Source organism: Podarcis erhardii (genome assembly GCF_964252035.2).
Source record: "Podarcis erhardii genome assembly, chromosome: Z".
Taxonomy (NCBI): Eukaryota; Metazoa; Chordata; class Lepidosauria; order Squamata; family Lacertidae; genus Podarcis; species Podarcis erhardii.
The window spans coordinates 43,815,297-43,835,688 of record NC_138504.1 but is presented as its reverse complement, the minus strand read 5'-3'; the positions used below and the strand labels follow the sequence as shown (position 1 = coordinate 43,835,688).

Genomic DNA, 20,392 nt, shown 5'->3' with positions numbered 1-20,392 from the left:
TTCCTCACCCCCAAATTGTTAACCCTCTGAAAATTGGTTAAAACCACTCCCCTGCCATTTCTCCACCCACAAACTGGATGCTTTAGCCTGGCCCTATCTGGCTGTTCCCCCACCATGAAACTCCAGGTGAAACGAAGGGCATTTAGCCAGGAATTTTGCCCGGGGTGAAGCCTCCAGAGGACACCACTGAGGCTCTTAGTCAACCAACTAGCTTCTCCAATATGGACCATATCCTCAAACCCTAGGTTAGTTAAGGACATGCCTTCTCACCTAGTTCCAACTTCCACCTAGCAGTCTATGACTGCCCATGATTGGCTGCTCCCACCTTACAGCCTGACATACAGCTCTTCAGGGACACCCAAGTGGGACAAAGAAATCAGCTGCCTGCATTGCGAGCAACAATTGCGAGGTTAATAAGTCACAGTGTTACATCTCCCCCACTAAAACAACGTGTTCCCTCACTCAAAAACCTTTGCAAATTCTACACGTGGAGAAGCTGCCCTCAGAAGCAACTTCTTTGAAAAAGGTGAAATACTTTTGTCTTGACATCATTTGAGAAATACTGTAAAGTGTTTGGGGTTTGTAATCTAATATTTTCCTGGTTGTAAGCGAGGAATGGTGAATATTGTTATTATTATTATTATTATTATTATTATTATTATTATTATTATTCGGTGGACTACTTAACACTATGACTGCAAATGATAAGAAATCAGGATAAAGGTTAACAGCGTCCTGTCCTTTCTTCTTTGCCACAAGGAGCAGTCCACAGGGAGGAGATTCTCCCTTTTCAAGGTCTGCCTCTTCAGTTGCCGAGAATCACAGGTGAGGAACGCATTGCTGTTGTGCTCAAGCGCTGCTTGTGGGCTTCCCATGGTCATCTAGTTGGGCAAGGAAAGGATGCTGCATTAAATGAGCCTCTGGCCTGATCTAGAACTCTGCTTAAGTTCATAGGGAGATGATTTGGCTAATTATCCCAGCTCTAGCAATGCTTGGGTCAGATAATTGCAATGCTGGGACTCCCAACCTGAGACTCATGGGCTAAGGGCCCAAAGATCTACAAGAGAACCTACCAGGCTTTCTGATTCTAATTCTCTTGCATTGGCTGTATCATTTCTCTCCCCTAAGGGCATATAATTGCCCAACATAAGAATGGAACGCTGGACGAGACCGGGCCATTGACCCGATCCAGCAGGACTTTTCTAATGTTCTAATGCATAACAGTAAGAAAGGCCTGTTGCGTTTGTCGTCTACCTATGAACTTCCCAGAGCCATCAGGCTGACCACTGTGAGAACAGGATGTTGTTTGACCTGATACTGTGGAGCTCTTCTGGTGTGACTTACCCAGGTGTACCAAAGCTTCCTTGTCCCACGGCCAGGTAGCTACACCTGCCAACTCTTCTTCAGAGCTGTTAGCAAAGAAGATGTTGAGATGTGTTGAGCCATCCAGTTGGAGCCTGTTCTTAAGTTCTTTGACATCTAAATAAGCTCTGCAACAGAAAGAAAGATGAGAATATATCACATAAATGAGAAGCGACCCTCTCAAAACAGACAAAAGTCTCATAATATGAGCTAATATCAGAATGGGTATTGGGGACTTCCGGGTTAGCGCGAACGGCTAATGGCGGATTCCCTCCGAGCTCCGGAGGGAATCGGCTCTACTGAGGACGGGTCTTGCCGTGCCGGCGACACGGGGACCCTCAGAAACCGCAGGCGCGGAAGCCTGCGGACTTGGTGACTCGGTGGGCACCTTAAGCGCCCTCCCCGACCCACGAAGAGCCTTTTTAAAGGCTGCGGAGAGGGTACGGAGAGTGGCGTGGTGCTGAGAGTAGACCGCTACCTCAGTAGAGCGAAGCCGCAAGCCATGGCCGGAGAGCGCTGACTTTCTTCCCAAAATTTGGACTGGATAACAAAGGACCCGTGAGTAGTGGAATTTGGACTTTAAAATTTTTATCCTGTGAATTTGGTACGATCGGGGGATGTGTTAAAGGGAAGTCCGCACCCCCTCTACTTATAGACGTTTCAAAGCAAGGAACGGAGAATTAAGGCGGAATGAATACTGTTTTGATGATTTAAAAGTTTCTCACAAATTTGATAGAACAAGATTTTTGTGCTGGAGAGAAAGGGAATTTGGAACTTTGTGTGTATCCCCCCCAAAAAACCCGGGAGTGTCCTATTTGGGTGCCGGAGGAAGAAGTGAAAGGAGTTTGACAGCTGTCAAAGAAGCTGTCAAACGGGCGGACAAAGTAAAGAATTTTGCTATTTAACAACTCTTGGAATTAAAGCTGATACATTTGGACTGAGGCGATTGGAAACAAAGTATTGATAATAACAAAGTAACAGATTATTGGAAAAGGACTACTAAATAACTGAAAGCCCCCTAGGGGGAATTAGTGACATTACAATGGCTACAGAGGGAAAATTACTGGCGGAGATAGAAAAAATGTTTTTTCTCGTGGGAATCCTGCAGGAGCAGAGTATGGCTCTGAGTAAAGTTTTTATGACCTTGAATCCTGAAACAAACAACTCTGCTGAATGCACAAAGGAGACGCATGATAAAATTTCTGCAGCTGAGCAGGAAGAGATGCCTTTGGAATTGACAGAGAAAAAAGAAGGAGTTCAGACACTACAAGTGGAAAATATCAACCAGGAATCTGCAGTGTTAGAGTATGAGCAAGAAGACCTCTGGATTACAGACCTGCGAAAGATGAGAAAGAAGAAGAGAGAAGCCCCTGGAGTACTTGGAATATTAAAACTAGAAAGAACAAAGCAACATGATTGGGACTTTTCTCTTGAGTATGGAAAACTAGATGGTCTTTCGCAGCAAACACTCTTCAACATTCTGGATGAAAGAAAATATGATGTGACTCTGACTGAACTCCTTGGGGGTCTTAGGACCATCAAAGAGGACTACCAATATAGTTGGCAGAGAGGGACTGACAGAGAATCAGACGCCTCGGACGTGAGGAATCCGGGCTAGAACTACTTTTTGTTTGTTTTCTGGACATTTGTCTAGGAAGGGACAGAAACCGGGGCAGGGGGGGGAGAGAATAGAACTATAAAATGTTATGTTTTGTTTTACTTGGTCAATGTGACCTATAATTAATATAATAAAGGGAAAATTTGTGAAGGGGAAGTTAGATCGACCTTAAAAAAAAAAGAAATTAATGATTATAAGAGAATTGGATAGTTGAATATAGATAAACAAAAGAATTTAATCTTTGAAAGCAATGTGAATATCTTTAAGAGGTTAGGTAAGAACTTGCTGAATTAATTTTGGAATTGGGATGTAAGAGGAGGGGGTGGGGGGAAGTCAATGAAAGTGGGTAAAGAAATTTAGGGTATGTAATTGTATTTGTGTGTTTGTTTGTCTTTGTCTTTGTGTGTGTGTCTGTTGTTATAAAATGTAAAAACCCAATAAAAATTACTTTAAAAAAAAAAAAAAAAACAGAATGGGTATTGGGCTGGTGTAGAATTGTGAGACCTTCTCCCCATCTTTTTTTTTTTCCCCTTTGGGAAGATCCAGCAACCACAAGGCTACATTTTGACCAGAATGGGAGTGCCAATGGGAATGATGAAGAATCACCCATAGAGGAGCCACAGTGTTTCCAGGTTCAAATCACCCCATACCTTTCAGCTGTGTCACCTTGAATCTCACTGAAGAGGTAAATCTGTACTTGGGCTACAGATTGAATGCTCTGGTATTTTAAAGGAAGGAAGGAAGGAAGGAAGGAAGGAAGGAAGGAAGGAAGGAAGGAAAACACTTTCACAAAGAGTCTAGTTTATCAGGAAGAAGAGACGCAAGCTAAAAATATCCCAGACATGCTGCTTTTCTGTTTATGGAACGTTAAAAACAAACAAATTTTATTTATTTATTTAAAAGGATGGAGAAGAATCTAGTCATGTATAAGCCTGCCCTGATCTGATGTGACTGTGAGCCAAGGGCTACTGTGTGATTACTGACAGTCCTGCCCACAATCACTTGGAGTAAGCTAACTGAGACCTATTTCTTTTTGCATAATGACTATAGGCACTATACCACTTCAGAATGCAACCAGCGGCTCAGATCACTGACTCATTTGGGAAATTGCCATCTCATAAATGGAAAGATGACTCAGCCTGGGGGGGATCCCCCTTTGCTCCTAGCTCAGTCTTTGTGCATTAGCTCACTAAGACTACCTGGGTCCCTAAAACCCCTTCCTGATGTTCTGTGAATGCATGCAGTGGATGGCATTGGGATCATGCTCCCTGACTTGCCCTAAACTCCACAGGCTCATCTTATTATCTGAATAGAGTTAATGTGCGTGTTTCTCAGTGTTAAGTGATAATATTGCAAAACACAGCCTTCCCAGCTAAAAGGACAGAGCTCACATCAGTGCAGGTGTGTGCATGAAGATGTTGTTCAGGCACCCTACACCAACCTAGTGCTCTCTAGCCAGCATGTGCAATGTGGGAAATTAAAACTGCTTTATGTTCTAACAATGCCCTACGATATAGCATCAACTGCAGGGCACCCACAATGCACTAGAGCAGGGTGGGGAACCTCAGAACCTGGGGGCTATCCTGACTTCTCTATCTGGCTTTCAGAACTTTCACCAAGCCATAAACCTCACTTTCCCTCAAGCCATAAACCTCACTTTCCCTCACTTGCACCCTCCCCTTGTGAGTTTCTGCCGGTCTGGACTGTGTCATTGAACTCTGGTAATGCCTTTTGCTTGCCCAGATGCAGCATAGAGACTGACCTATTGTACTGGTCAATGACCGTAATAAAGATTTGTGGTGGTGGTGGTTGACCTATTGTACAAAGGTAAAACTTTACATGCATTGCTCCTCCCCCTTTCCCCCTGGCCCCACCCACCCTTGGCATGTGGTCCTTAGAATGCAGCCATCAGGGAAGAGGGTTCCCTGCCTAAGTGTAACGCTACATTAGGAGGCATGGTAGGAAATTAAAATGGCAGCTTGCTATCAGGCACTGGTTGTTTGACCCAGAGCAGTTGGCCCTATCAGGGCTGGGGCAATGTGCTGATGGGAGCATGTCATGGGCACAAAGCCCCAATCCCCATCCTCCAACGCATTCATTGCTAAGTGTGTAATGGGGTCAGCTCTTTGGGGCTGCCTACATCTCACTCCCTTCTCTGCTGCTAAATGCATTGTGTTCTAACACTTGGACAAAAAAAGAAAGGGGGGGGGGAGAGAAAACAACAAAACAACATAGCCATTGCTATTTCCACATCCCTGCTCAGTGAAAAATCCCCGCTTGGTCAAACATGGAAATTCAGCACAAGAATTCAAAATGTGATCAACATGCAGCTGAGCCCTCACTCTTAGTTCTGTAGGGTAACAGTGCATTTTGAAACCTGCAGTAGAGGTGAAACCAAGACTCAAATTACTGGGGAAGGTGGGGGGGGGAGAGGCAAGGAGGGAGGGGAGGGAAGCCCCCCACCACTCTCATGCCTTTGGAGACAGCTCTCTTAGCAACTGCTTTTAGAAGGCTACAGAGGGGTTGATTTGGCTCAACTTAGAGGGAGTCACGACCCATAGATTTTATTAAGGATCCTCCCCCTCCATAATAATAATAATAGAAGCAGGTAAAACACATATCCAGAAAGTCAAAGCTAGTCTTAGGGGCACAAGGACATCAACCTGTCATTCCTCTCTTGATGCCTCATTAGCAACGCAGACAAGCACCTCATGGGAGATTGCTGAGGGTATCAGATACTCTGTGCTCAGACTCAAGAAGCGTGTGGCACCAACAGGAGCCCATCAAACTCTCACAATGAACTGCTGTTGTTTTGCATCGCATAATGTAACAACAATGATAAATGCAGCTTAATACTCACTTGCCATTTAAAGAGCCTCTGGAAACAAAAAAAAAATATTTCCATTTTATTTTTGGTTCCTGTTAAAGATGTTCCTACAAGCCTTCTAAATTAAAATCTTTACCCCAGTTAGTAACTGTATTAGACTTGCACTGACTTGCAGTTTAAAACCACAACAGAACATACATAAACTGCATTTTTTCCAGAAATTTTTTATTATTTTTTCGCAATATAATAAAATTATATCTAGAAGCAATGAAGTAAAAAAGAAAGAAAGAAAGAGAAAAAAGAAAAGAAAAGAGAGGAGAAAGACAATAGAAATAGCAACAAACACACAGCCCCCTATGCTAATTCTACCCTAATCTTCAATCCACATACAAAGAGGTGAATCTCCCCAGCTCTCAGCTCTCACCTGAGAAGTTTTCCCCCTTCCTCAGCCTCACACCCTGAGGAAAACCCATTCTTGCCTGTCTCTCATACTGTCTCCCTTTCTTTTCACCATAACCCCTCTGTGTATAACTTCTTTTCTACAACTAACAGTAATAGAGCACTATCAGAAATTAACAATAATAAAAAACAAAGGAAAATTATAGGTGATACAGATATATAATTGTGCCCTCTGATCCTCGGATGAAGAGTGGTATAGACATTTAATACATTATAATACATAATATATGCAATTGTTTTAACTGTTTTTTTTTTAAAAAACACACAACATTTTTCCTTTTTAAAAAATTATATTACATATTGCTTCAGGGTGCCTCATGAGAAGTGATTCATAAATAAATAATCATAACATCAGAATAAAAGAGAAACATTACAATAAAACATACGTAATAACCCATAAAACAGACCTACTTAAATAGAGGCAAAATATTCAACAGCAAAAAACAACAACCAATAAACAGTGAAATGTCTAGGACAAGAGATACCTTTTACCTGGTGATAAATGTACATTAAGGATAGTGCCAGGTGGACCTTACTGGGAAAAGAATTCCACAAGCAGGGAGTCACCACTGAAAAGGCCCTTTCTTTTGTCACAACCTGCCTAACCTCCCCTGGTAAGAGGACCCTGGAGGAGAGTATCAGTTACAGACTGAGGGGTTTGTGTAGGTTGTAGCAGGAAAGTAAATAATCCATTGTCACATCACAACCTCCTCCCAGTGTAGGCACTTCTATCTTACATTTCATTCGAAGGAGCTCAGGGCGGCAAGCATATCTCACTCGCCTCACCCCAAATTTATACTCACAGCCCCCCTGTGAGATAAGACTAAGCTGAGAGATTGTAACTGGGTGACAGCTCTGCCTGAAATCCTGGAAAACAGCTGCCAACCCATGTAGTAACTGGCAGTGTATTGAGCTAGATGGATCAATGGTCTGATTCAGGATAAGGCAGCTTCCTATTTTCCTAGGAGATTCCCATTGAACCATTGTGCAATTTTGCAAATTAAACAAACAAACAAAAACAGGAGAGGGGGAAATAAAACAACCCATTGTTTTTTTAAAAAAAATTCTGGCAAAGTTCCATTTGTCTGGATGAAAATAAATAAATCCAGAACTATTTCTTCAGAATCTGACACTAAAGCATATTTTGTCATGACAAGTTCTGACCCAGAAACTATGCTAGAAATACAGGCTTGCAAAATTCAGGTTGGAAGCCAGGTGTGACAGATTCTGTTTTTAAGCACAATGCCTCTTCCCAGATAGAACACTGTGCAAGACAGCACAATTTCCCAAAGCTTATTTTATTTTTTCCATTTTGTTTTGTTTGAAATGGGGCAACTGGAAAACATACTAATGAAGGGGGCTGCACTCTCTAGGGCAAAAAATTCTCCAAGGATGGGAAACATTTGGATTCTTCCACCTCTCTCTCTTGGCAAGCTGTGCATGTGTTTTCGCCTGTTACACGTGGTGCTCTCATGAACCGTTTGCTCCTCTGTTCCACTGAGCTGGGTTCCTTGAATTCTTTGTGAAAATTCCCTTCCCAGAAGGAAGAGAGACCACGGGAGCTGGCTCAGGACCAGAGGCTTCCACTCATCCCCCCAAGGACTCCCCAATGGAAAACAGACATGCGTTTCCACAATAGCATTATCGTTTCTCTCCTCCCCCTGTCTCTCACAGAAGTCATTGATTTCAAAATATCTCTAGGCTGGGTGTCCCCAAGCCTCCTTCTGCTGAATCATGGAGAAAAGCCATCTCCTCAGGGATACCATTGGTTTTGGGTGGGGGTTGTTTCCTAACATTTATCGTGAGGCAAGCAGTCACAGATCTATCCTGAAGGATGCAGCTCTGTGACGATTAACCCAGTTCTCATAGCCACTGTCGCCCTGTGCTCTCTGTGACCTGTGACAAACACATAGGTTTTTCTGATGATATTTAAGCATTGGCTTAAAAAAATCTTATAAAGAATGAAAGGAAGAGAGGTTTCCCTGAGTGTCCATTTGAAACCTCATGTTGCGTTCCACCTTCACAGCTTCATCACCAGATGTGGCATACATGTGAACAATGCAAAAAGAGCCCCTCTGGTTCAACCAATGGACCATTTGATCCAACAACTGGCTTCCCACAGATACTTCCAATAAGGGCTTCATTCTGGCTGCCTAGCACAGAGTCCCAGCACTTCAGGCCTGGACATCAACAGCAGCCCTCCATAAATCTCTATCCACCCTCCCTAGCCCACATACCCACTCTCCAGCAACACCCATCAAGATTCTGGCTTCACACCCTACTTTGAATGTTTTTGCCTTGCTGCACTCTACTAATGTCTCTTGATGACCCAGAAGTGGTGTGTGTGTGTGTGTGTGTGAGAGAGAGAGAGAGAGAGAGAGAGAGAGCGAGCGCATGTGTAGAAACTAGTCTACTGTACAAATATAAAGTTTACAGTCATTGCTCATATCCACTTTTGCCTCTGGCCCTGCCTGTTTCTGTCATGTGTCCCCTGAAAGATTGCCCAGAAAGGAATGTGTTCCTTGGGTCAAAACATTGTCCACCACCTCTGCCCTTGAACCAGGTATGCAGATGTCTACTGGCTCTGAACAGAGTTTTTAGTTTACTGTCAAGACTAATAACCCTTGACAGGCCTATCTGCCATGAATCTAATGGCAGCTATCATCATCATCAGTGCTTTTTTCTGGCAGTACAGTCATAACTCATGTTACATCCGCTTCATGTTATGTTCTTTCAGGTTATGTCCTGCAGTGACCCGGAAGTACCAGAAAGGGTTACTTCCGGGTTTCACCGCTCATGCAGAAGTGCAAAATGACGTCACGCGCATGCGCAGAAGCAGTGAATCGCAACCTGCGCATGTGCAGACGCGCCACTGAGGGTTGTGTTCTTTTCATGTTGCGAACGGGCCTCTGGAACGGATCCCGTTTGCAACCAGAGGTACTACTGTACTTAGTGGTACACAGTGCCATCACCTCCCCCCCGCAAAAAATATATTGTGATAAGGTAAATGGAGGGTCGGGAGAACAAGCAAACAACCATGGCTAAAAGGGGGTTGCAAAAAGTAGGTTGAAGCAGCAGTGGCAAGAAAAAGAGGGCTCTTGTTCAGAGCTGTAGTTGCCACACTCAGTCAACAGGTTGCACTGTTCCCCTTCTGCTGCCCCCACAATTCATGCTCTCCCCCTGGACGCACTGCCATGTCACTGCCTCGCTGTGCCATGAGCAGCCAGGTAAGCGCGAGCACCACTTCCCTTTCATCTCTGCTCACTCTTTCCATGTCTGTGGGATGGGGACAGAGGAGCGAAGGAAGGGAGAAAGAGAAGGGGGAGGAGGCAGAAGCCTCTACTGCTAGTGCCGCCATCCTCCATTCTGTGGTTGGGGCAAGCCGTTGAGTTGAGCACAGAGGGGTTGTGGCTGGTGGCTGGGAGGAGGGGAAGGGAGAAGAAGGGAGAGGACAGGAGGAGTGGGTGTGAAGAGCAGATGGGGCAGAGTAGGGGGGGGAAGGTTGAGGAAGCGGGAGGGGTGCACAAAGTGGGGCTTTAATTAATTGAGGGGGGACAGGAGAGAGAGTACATGTGTGAGAGAGAGGAAAGGCCGGTGGAGGTTGGGGAAAGGATTATGATTCATACCGGCACCATTTTTCTTAGAGAAAAAAAGCACTGATTATTATTATTAATACCCCACCTTTTTCCTCGTGGGACTCAAGCACTGACTGAAGAGTTTCCAGATGTGTTCTATATATTCAGTAAGGCCATATCCATACCATGCATTCAAAGCACTATTATTTTTATTTTATTTTATTTTTAAAAATGTTATTAACAGTTTCAACAAAGCACTATTAGACCACTTTAACAGTCGCTGCTTCTGCCAAAGGATTATGGGAACTGTAGTGGGTTTAGGAGGCCCCCTATTCCCCTCACAAAGCTAACATTCCCCAAATTCCCCGGGAAAAGGGATTGACTATTAAAGGGCTCTGGGGACTGCAGCTTTGGGAATGGAATAGGGGTATCCCAAAAACTCTCAGCCTCTTTAAAAAATCTTAGTTGTCAGGATTCTTGGGTGGGTGGGTGGGTGGGTGGGGAGCCTACAGTTGCCTAAAGCGGTATAATAGTGCTTTGTATGTATATTGCTGATGGAGCCTCAGGCAGTCCCATTTGAGAGCCACCTAAGCTAGCAGTCATTGCCACATATTGTGGCAGAGAGTTCCAGACATGAGACAGAGTGCCCACAGGCAGTGCTTAGAGTGTGTTTCAGCAAGAAAATGGCAATGGTGGACCACTGAAATGGTGGCCAGCAGGTGAGGAGGAGCAGCTCTCAGGCTACTATTCTGCACAGATTTAACCTGAACACGGTGCAACTTGCTTGCAAATAAACATGCGTCACATACAGTAGGCTCAATCTGCGAGTGCTGAATGTCTGGCAAAACCAGCAATTATTGCTCCATTCCCCTTCGCCCCAGGACCTGGCCACATCTGGCAGATGCTGTCTGGACAGTTGTCTGAAAGGGAAGACAGTACCAGCCACACAGCATCTAGTATTCTGAAGGCAGACAGGTTAAGGGAGAAGCTTCTTTCTCTTGCCTCAAGAATTGCCTCAGACCAGGAAGATAACAATACTGAAACACATATATGCATATATCTTCTCCAACATCTGTATCAACTTTATAGTATCTGTCACTGTAAGGGCCTGGTTGGGAACATCCAGCCGACAGGCCATTTAGCCCACCAGGCCATATCGCTCACCACCTCTGGCATCAGGTGTCTGACAGGTGCACAGGCCTACTTACCTTCCAGACTTGGCCAGGTGTGTGTGTGTGTTTGTGTGTGTGTGTAGAAGATAAGGATCTGGTCCCCTGGCTTTATCAAGTTGCCCCAGCCCTGGTCTGTACCATCTGCCTATACAGTGGTACCTCGGGTTAAGAACTTAATTCGTTCCGGAGGTCTGTTCTTAACCTGAAACTGTTCTTAACCTGAGGGACCACTTTAGTTAATGGGGCCTCCCCCCGCCACCGCGCTGCCTGTTCTCATCCTGAAGCAAAGTTCTTAACCCGAGGTACTATTTCTGGGTTTGTGGAGTCTGTAACCTGAAGCGTCTGTAACCTGAGGTTCCACTGTAATGCTATTTTTAAGGGTGGTTCTGTTTTGTAACCTGTTATGGTTGAGAAAGTGGTAGACACATTTTTGTAAAACAAATAGATGTTTAAGCATGTGGTCTGAGCAGGTTTCAACATCGAAAGCTTTTCAGTTTATAAAAAAGCAGACCAGTTTAAAAATGAAGTATGGTATGGATAGAAAAGTCTTCCCTTCCTCTCATAATCCTAGAATTTGGAATAAATAAATGAAGATGAGTGGGGGAGAATTTCAGAACAGGTGTAGAAACATAGGAAGCTGTCTTATATTGAGTGATATCCCTTGTCCATGTAGCTCAGTACTGTCTACACTGACAGGCAGTCAGTGTACAATCTCTGTAGATTGAATCAGGGACTTTCTTTATAAAAAGCAAGTGCTCTATGGAGCCATGGTATTTTCCATAAAATGAAGTAAGAATCAAGCCTTCATGATTTCAAAAAAAAGAACACAGGAAGCTGTCTTATATAAAGCCCACCTGGCTCAATACAACCAACACTGAACGGCAGTGGCTCTCCAGGGTTTCAGATAGGGAGCTTTTCCAGTACAACCTAGAGAGGCCGGGCACTGAACCTGGGACCTTTTGCCTGCAAAGTGTGTGCTCTTCCACTCAGCCTCTTATGTTGCGGTTACCGTGTTTGCTAGCATAGCACCAAACAACTGCTGGTAGGCACCTCAAGCCCCCCTTCTTCAGCATGGTCTGTGAGCCACCCATCATCCTCTCAAGGTTATTTGGGTCCCGTGATGGAGGATGTAATGTCACTCAAATGGGCCGGTGCCAAAGAGAACCAAAGCAGCCAGACTCAAGGGCTGCCAAAGTCGCATTTCAAAGCCATGAGTGCAGTCCTGGAAGAGGATCAAAGCCTTTTTGAGCTGTCATTAGAATGTTTCCTTGACGCATCTCTTTGGTAAAGGCCAGTAAGCTCCATTCCTTAAGCTTGGCAGTCTGAAACAGCAGTTCAGAACAGAAATGGGGAGAGGAGGGAAACGGCGTGCTTGCATGAAGGGTGGGAGAGCATAATTTCGAAACAGAACTCATGCCCCCAAACACAAACCAAAGCAAACTCAACATAGCACTTTTCCTAAGATGGGACATTTGTGTAATGCCAGGAGACTGCCTTACACTGGAGTAAGTGTGTCAATATGTCAGTTAAAGGTCTTCTCTGCTCGAGCTGCTTTCAGATGCAGAGAGAAAGGCTGTGTACACAACATCCATTTAAAGCACAGGGTTCCAGGCCCCTCCCCAGTATTTTGGAAACTACAGTTTGTAAAGGGTGCTGGGAACTATAGCTGTGGGGGGAAGGGTTCCTAGCATTCTTTGTAAGGGGAAGGATATGCTTTAAATGTATGGTGCGTGGAGAGGGAGGGAGGGAGGAAGGGAGGAAGGGAGGAAGGGAGGAAGGAAGGGAGGAAGGGAGGAAGGGAGGAAGGAAGGAAGGAAGGAAGGAAGGAAGGAAGGAATTCTACAGATTGCTCAGAGGCCACTGGGAATGCTGATATCACATCATCAAATCACATGTTCCTCTTCCCCCATCCCTGCAATGTGTTCAGCCAGACCAACCTGTTCCACATGCTCCTTTGCATGCTGCAGAGCGTAAAGCAGAGGGGAACAAGACAGCAGAGGGAGATAGTGATCTACTTGCAGATCTGTGGGTGATTTGCATTCCTTTGCAAAGGTTTCTGAATCCCAGTAGCTGAATTAAGCTTAAAAATTTGAAGGGGGGAAAATGCAGTGGGGTTTTGCTAATTCATTATTTCTCAGACTCAAATATTGTTTGACTCCAGCCCCTATTGTCCAAAGCAACTGGGCATGCTGGCTGGCAAGTTCTCCATCCCTTAGTTTCAGGGCTGAGGATGTGGCCCTCCAGACCTTTCTATCTGGCTCTCAGGATTCTCCCCAGGCCACACCCACTCACCCTGCTTTTGCCTGGCTGGAATGTCTCCTTGCACCCTGAGAATGTCTCTTGCTTGCCCAGATGGAGGCTAGGAAAGGATGTTCCAATGCACATAGAAACCTACTGGGCAAAGGCACAACTTACATTTACTGCTCTGCCCATTTTTGCCCCTGGCAATGTAGGTCTTGGAAGATTGCCTTAAGTTGAACAAAAAGGCTCCCAGCCCCAGTAAACTCCACTGAGCACAGTTGGATTTCCTCCCAAGTGAGGAAGCCTAAGGACTGCACTGTCAATTGAGTAATGCTTTCCCAAGGAGCCTTTCATCACATGGTGAAGCAAAGAAACACCAGAACAGCTTTGTAAAACAACCTGACCTCTCTTTATCCAGGGGCAAAACTAGGCTTTATCTCACCTAAGTCAAAGACCCCGTTTGGCACCCCCCCCCCCGCCGCAAACATTTGCATACACACACACAAGCTGGGAGCCTCAATGGTGCCCCTCTGGAGGCTGCACCTGGGGCAAAAAACCCAGCCATACCACCCCCATAGCTATGGCACTGCTTTATCAAAGCAAATCCAAAAACAATCACATGGAATTTGGTTTAGTCATTGCTTGTTTCCAGCCTCCCTCTACAGTGACCAAAGGCTTGATGACGGTTGGTCTCTCAAGGGACCCTGGTGAGCTTGGTAAATCTGAGTCAGAAATCGCAATCCAGCCAGCATAGTTAGGGATGCAGTTGTAAGCTTAGTGCTCTTGGGACTGGTAGGGCTGAAAGCAAGGGTGTTGCTAGAGCCAGTGCATTCTGCTTCTGCCCAACATCAGCCTACCTGCTGAGTTCTGCAAGGGCAACAGTGAGAACTGAGGAGGAGGAGGCTGACAGCAAAGGAAACTGCATGGACTGTTTGCAAGTATGAAGGCAGGCAGGTGGAGACTGGCAGACAGAGCTGGTGGGATAGTGCCAACAACATATGGAGGGCCACTTCCCTGCCGTAATTCAAACACTCCTGCCCAGCGCTATTTTTCTAGAAAAAGAGGTGCCGGAACTCACCATGAACATCTCCCTTGTTCTCTTAATAATGGCAATGGTGCCCACCTGAGAGGTGCCAAAACTCAGTTCCTGTGAGTTCCAGCCGAGAAAAAACCCTGCTTCTGCTTACCGCAAGCATTACTGGGGAGGAGTGTGTGTGGCAGAGGCAGATCTGTCAGTTTTGGTTTCTCTCTGTTTTACATTTTCCCATTCTTTCTTAAGTTCCATTCTCCACATGTATGCAATTTTTTTTAGATGTCCTCATGAAGAGTCATTAGCATTTTAGTGTGAATTTTTCCTAATATTCACATTCTTGTATGCAGTCTTGCCTTGTATACACTCCCCGCCCCCCAAAAGCAATGCCTCCTTATATAATGCACTCTTATGTGTTATTTTCAGTAGTGTCTGCATTTTAATTTTACCCTAGCATATGCACTTTTGCACACCTTGTTTGGCTGGAGTATGGCAGTGCAAAATTCAGTGAAGTGTGAATTTCAAAGAATTTCATTTTGTATACTGTTCCAGAAATTGTTGTAAATTAGGTAGGGTTATCTTTTAAATGCAAACTGAACCAAATCCCACCCACTCCACCACCCATCAAAAATTTGCATATACATGTTGCTTAATACTCAACTTTCATGCTTAGACATTTATGTGGGAAATCTAGGTTGCTTGTTTTCAACAAACAACCCTTCATTAATCCATTTTTAATCCATTGTCCATTTTTGTTTGAAGAACAGAAGCAAACACAGAGAAAAGATAAATCACAAGACAGTAGGAGAAGACTCTCAGTGTTACAAGTGGCTGGATTCAGGGGCTAGGGGAGAGAACAATGCTCCACCCCCGAGCCCAAATGGCAGTGCTTACAAGAGTTTCTGGCTTGCCACTGCTATTGGAGAACAACCAGAGCCCAAAATAAACTCCCCCTCCAAAGTCTGTTGCCCCCCTGCCCCCAAACTTTGAGCAACTAAAAAATCCATTCTTTTGGCAGAGGCCCTAGAAGAAAACATGCAATGACACCAAGTTCAAATCCAGATTACTGCTGACCTTTTTTTAAAAAATGGTATTAGGTGAGGCGGTCAGCATGAGGAGAAAGGATAAATAACAGGTCTTATCAAATGGTAACCCATTGTTGTGGAGCACCATGCATACTTCATAGGATGAATGGAAGAACTTAAAAGATCAGTCCTGCTAATCTTTTACTAAGGTCCACTATCCTGTTTTCTACAATGCAAACCAGATGCTTCCAGGAGTGAACAAGCAAGGCCTGGTCTTTCCCTGGTGTTGCCCCACCCCCTCCCCACTGTCACATAATTTTGACTATGGAAGTAGGATTTGCTTATCACAGCTCATAACATAGCAGGACTTGCTAACCACTGCCCCACGGCACTATAGATTCTCAGTGAAAACCCTTTCAGACTAACTCCATCCAGGCTGGCCATGGGCTCCTCCAGAGCAGAAAGGATTGTAAGGGGGCTTTGTACTGTTGTTTGACAAACAAGGGCTATGTGAGCTCCCATGTGTCTTCTGTCCTGACTCCTGGCTTGTTCATAGGTCCTGCCGTTTGATCTTGACTGCCAGTTCTTGGCTTCGGATTCACACATGGCCTGGATCGCCAGTCAATTAATTTTGTATTGTATAAATAAGTTATGGGCTTTGAGACTGGCCACAGAGGGCCTGTCTGTAGGCAGATAGGTAGGCACTAAAGGAAGAGTATTTTTCAGTGGTTGCTCCAGATCAATGGAAATACCTTGCAAAGTATGTACATACGGCCTCAACTTTATTGTTTTCTGACTCTCATTTGAAAAGTACTGATTGAGGGCATGATGAAGCGAAGACCCCTGAGAGGGTTTGTGTGCTAGAGATGGGTAACACTGTCAACTTCATTCCTCCCCAGTTTCTTATTTATCCAATCAAAAACTCAGCTCTCCGTCTTTCCACATCAGTTTGTGATTTTTTGTTTTTGTTTAAGTCCTCATGGAAATTCATCACCCTTTCTAGTGCAAACTTCTCCTAAAACCCACATTTTTGCAAATCCATTTCGCTGAATATAATGTACTTCTGCGTGTTATTTTTTTTATGAATATATGTATTTCTGTGCACCCTTTATACTAGCATATGCATTTGTGTACACCTTGCTTTGCCTGGAGAACTGCACCGCAAAATTCAATGAGGTGTAAATTTAGAAGGATGGCTTTGTTCCAGTTCTTGTACTGCTTTGAAAAGTGAGAGGTTTGCCTTTAAATGCACATGGAACCAAATTTCTCCCCTATCCCTAACACATGCTGGTGAGTTTTGCACGAGTCTCTTCAACAACCTGAGCCTTCAGGAGAATTGCACTCATTTGCCTGTTATCCGCCCTCATCTCCACCTGATATTCCCTTGGCACCCTGATGTTTTTCCAGAGTCTGCACACCCAATCTTTGTAACAAGGAGAAAAAGTCACAAAAGATAAAAGAAACAGCATCAGGAGATTTACAAAAGCCAAGTTTGCAAAAGCAAAACATTTTCCTCCTTATTGCTCTGACAAACTCCCGCTCCACAACATTTGTATTTACTAGATCCAGTGTACATTTTGAGGCAGGTTCACAGATGAGCAGTTTTTAGGCTAAATGCAATAGACTTTAAACTGGCAGCAACAACAGAGTGAAGGTTCCTTTGAGACACAGAGCTGATAATTTCTGCGTCCTGCACAGCACTTAATACTTATTTAAGAATTTTTTAATAAACTGCTGAGATAAATTAAAAAAATCTAAGGGGTATACATAAAAAAGATATTAATGCTATACAGATAAAATTTAAAAACTGGCATATGTAACTAAATTAGATAAATGTGATATATCATGTAACTATTATTACTTTATTAGTATTATTTATCAGTTATTATCTATTATTAATCATCTATTATTATCAATTAAATGCGTATCACACCCTTCCTTCCAAAGTCCCTCTTACAATTTATTTTTATAAAATATTATTAAATAAGTATCATTTATTAATTATTGCCACAGAGTGGCTCTTTGGTGTTGGAGCTCACAGTTATGGAATGTCCTCCCTACAAAAGCTTGCCTTTTTATTGTTTGTTTGTTTGTTTGTTTGTTTGTTTGTTTAGAGTATTCGTACCCTGCTGTTCAACCAGAAAGGCTCCCAGAGCAGCTTACTTGCAATCAAAACAAGACAGTCCTTACCCGCAAGGCGCACAATCACAAGGGAAAAGGAGCAGGGAAGGAAGAGGAAAATCAAAACTGAGACACCAATTTCTGTTCCTAGAATGACCAGCTGGCACAGTTTGGGGGCAGGAGGTGCTTGGTTGAGCTGGGGATCCAGCAAAGCTGATGAAATGAGCCCTGGCTCTGCCAGTGACTCTGGTGCAATGGCTGCCCCCAGGTGACAGTTGAGGGGAGAGGAGGTCTACTGCTTATATTGCATACCCCTCAACTGTAAAAACAAAACCACCAGAATGCCTATATTATGCAAATCCAATTGAAAAAAACATGTGAACGTAACAGGCTGTATGATAACAACTGCAGAGTTATTTACTAGAAACTACTTTTCAAAAATTAGATACAGCTTCTCATAGTGTAATAATCTTCTAAGTGTCTAATGAAGATGACCGAGACAAAAGAAACTGGCACTGGTAGATGTTGAAACAGACCTGTGCCAGCATCTACCAGTGCCAGTTTCTTTTGTCTACCAACTTTATCATCTTCATTAGACACTTAGAAGATTATTTCATGTCACTCTTCTAAGGAATATGTCAGACAGAAAAATACAAGAGAAGATGAAGAAATTAGAAATGAATGTATTACAGCACTGACAAAATAGGATTTGTATTTTCTGCATACTGGACTTGGTGGTCAACTGAATAAGCTACATTTTAATGTATTATGTCACGATGTTGATTTTGACACTATGACAAGATGTATCTAGTAAATACCCCTCAACTGTGCCAATTAAAAAGGGACATCCCATTTTTGTGCTCTCATATGAGAGTATGGCACCTAAAAAAGCACAAGAGCATGGTCCCCCAAAGCGTGTGAGATCATGAACTTCCACAAGATTGCAGAGTGCAAAAACACATGCTCTGGGGCTCCGTAGTCCCGGGCGGGTAACATGTCTCGCCCAGCAGCACATCCCAGTTTTGGGCCTGGACATGTTGGAGGGTATGATATTGTGATCCTTTGGATGCCAGGGGAGAACCTTGTACTCCAAGGTCTTTGTGGTGCTCCAATGGATGCCTGCAGGGGCTAGGGACTCAATTACAGAAGATACAACCCTTCACCATTATAACTCACCGATGCAGGCAGGGTTGCATACGCAGCCCAGTTGAAACAAGCCAAATTCAAGTGCGGACAATTGGTCTAGGTTGAAACATAATCCAGAGACAAAGTTAGGTAAGGCAGTACAATTAAGAGCCAGAGACCTGTGTGGTTTTCAGCACCTGGAGGCTCTGGAGGGTGACTTTATAGATGCTTCCCTTCAAAAGTACATCCAAGCCATAGCTGCTGGCAGTGAAGTATAAGGGATTGCTTACTTCTGAGCAGACCAGCAACTCTGGGTCCATAGATGCATACAGTGTCTGTTGTTCTTCAACCTGAACCTGAAGATTTTGGCACCAATGCTTTTGAGAACCGATGGTTCCAAGTTTTCATCACCAGGTACCAACCTGGAGGGCCCTTCAAAGGGATCCCCAGCATTGGATTCAGGGGGACTCAACCTGTAAGATGTTTGATTCATCCCTTGGCATTGTGTAGGGCTAGGCATGAGTCTTAATTGTAATTTTTAGTGCATTTCAGTTCTCCAGCACTTAGAGCTTTTCCCGCTGCTGGTTTTATGTAGATTTGATGTTTCTTGTGTTGGTGTAATAATTATTTCTTCTGATTTTATGTTGGTGGTAGTAATTATTGCATTCATATAGTTTTAATTTATTTGTGGATGTATTTTTTCTTTCACTGAATTTTAATGTTTTGAAAACCACCTAAGGATTTGTTTGATGAGTGGTACTGAAAAGTCACAAAGAATAAAACCTTACAACAACTTTGTTGTGGAGTAGGCTGTAGCTGAGGGGTAGAGCATCTGCTCTGTATGCAGAAGGCCAAACATTCAGTCCTTCACACCTCCATATAAGGTTCAGATAGACTGCTGCCTGAAACCATGGAAAGCCACTGCCAGTCAGTGTAGACGATATTGAGCTAAATGGTACATTGGTTTGACTCAGTATAAGGCATCTTCCTGTGTCAACCCAGACCATTGTGTCCAAGTGATATGACGCATAGACCATGACAAATGATGCTGTTGTCTGTGAGTGATGAACACATGTTTATTCAGCCTTCCCCGATCTGATGTCCCCCCAGAGGTGCTGAACTACAGCTCCCTGTGTTCTGTTACTACATACTCTAGCTCTCTAGGGTGTCATAAGAGCATGAGAAGAACCCTGCTGCATCTTGTCAATGGCATATCTCACCCCACATCCTATGGGAATCCTACAAACAGGACGTGAGTGCTCTCCCCACTTGTAACTGGCAATTCCCAGCAGCTGGTGATTCAGAGGCATACAATCTCCAACAGTGAAGGCAGAACTAAGCCATGGTGGCTAGCAACCCTCCTGAAGATGCCAGCAACTAAACCTGGATACTTCTGCATGCAGTGCAAAAGGCTTCTCTCTCCAGTTATGACCTTTACAGCAACACAAGTTCTTTCCCAAACACTCTGGCTGGTTGTGATCAGTGTCACATAAATGGCAATATCATAGATGCTAAACCCTGCTGCTGCTTTAACCTCATTGTGCAAAAGGAACACAGCCAGGGGGATCTTGGTGCAAGGAATATAGATGCATTTGAAATTATTCAGCCCCTGTTGCAAATCAGGTGAAATTCAGTTGAAAATGCCACTTCGCCAGGCTTTTCCAGTCTTACTATAAGTTGCATTTACAGCTGAATTTGAGGAACCCACTTGAAGCATCCATTGTGTGGAGCTATTTTCATTGCTTTGGTTGGATTTGCTCCTTTCAAACAGCAGAAAACCTGTAAATTTTGAGAATAAACTTGATTTGCAATGGGGTGGAATAATTTTGATTGCAAA

At 44.0% G+C, this 20,392-nt stretch overlaps 1 protein-coding gene across 1 annotated transcript in view; it reads right to left on the bottom strand.

The window, feature by feature from the left end:
• The window catches only part of PAPPA (pappalysin 1), a 249,896-nt gene that overhangs the window by 182,102 nt on the left and 47,402 nt on the right, over window positions 1–20,392 (bottom strand). The window contains exon 3 of the mRNA XM_081847429.1: window positions 1,345–1,490. Within this exon, the coding sequence (XP_081703555.1) occupies window positions 1,345–1,490 (146 nt within the window). The remainder of the gene's footprint in view (window positions 1–1,344; window positions 1,491–20,392) is intronic.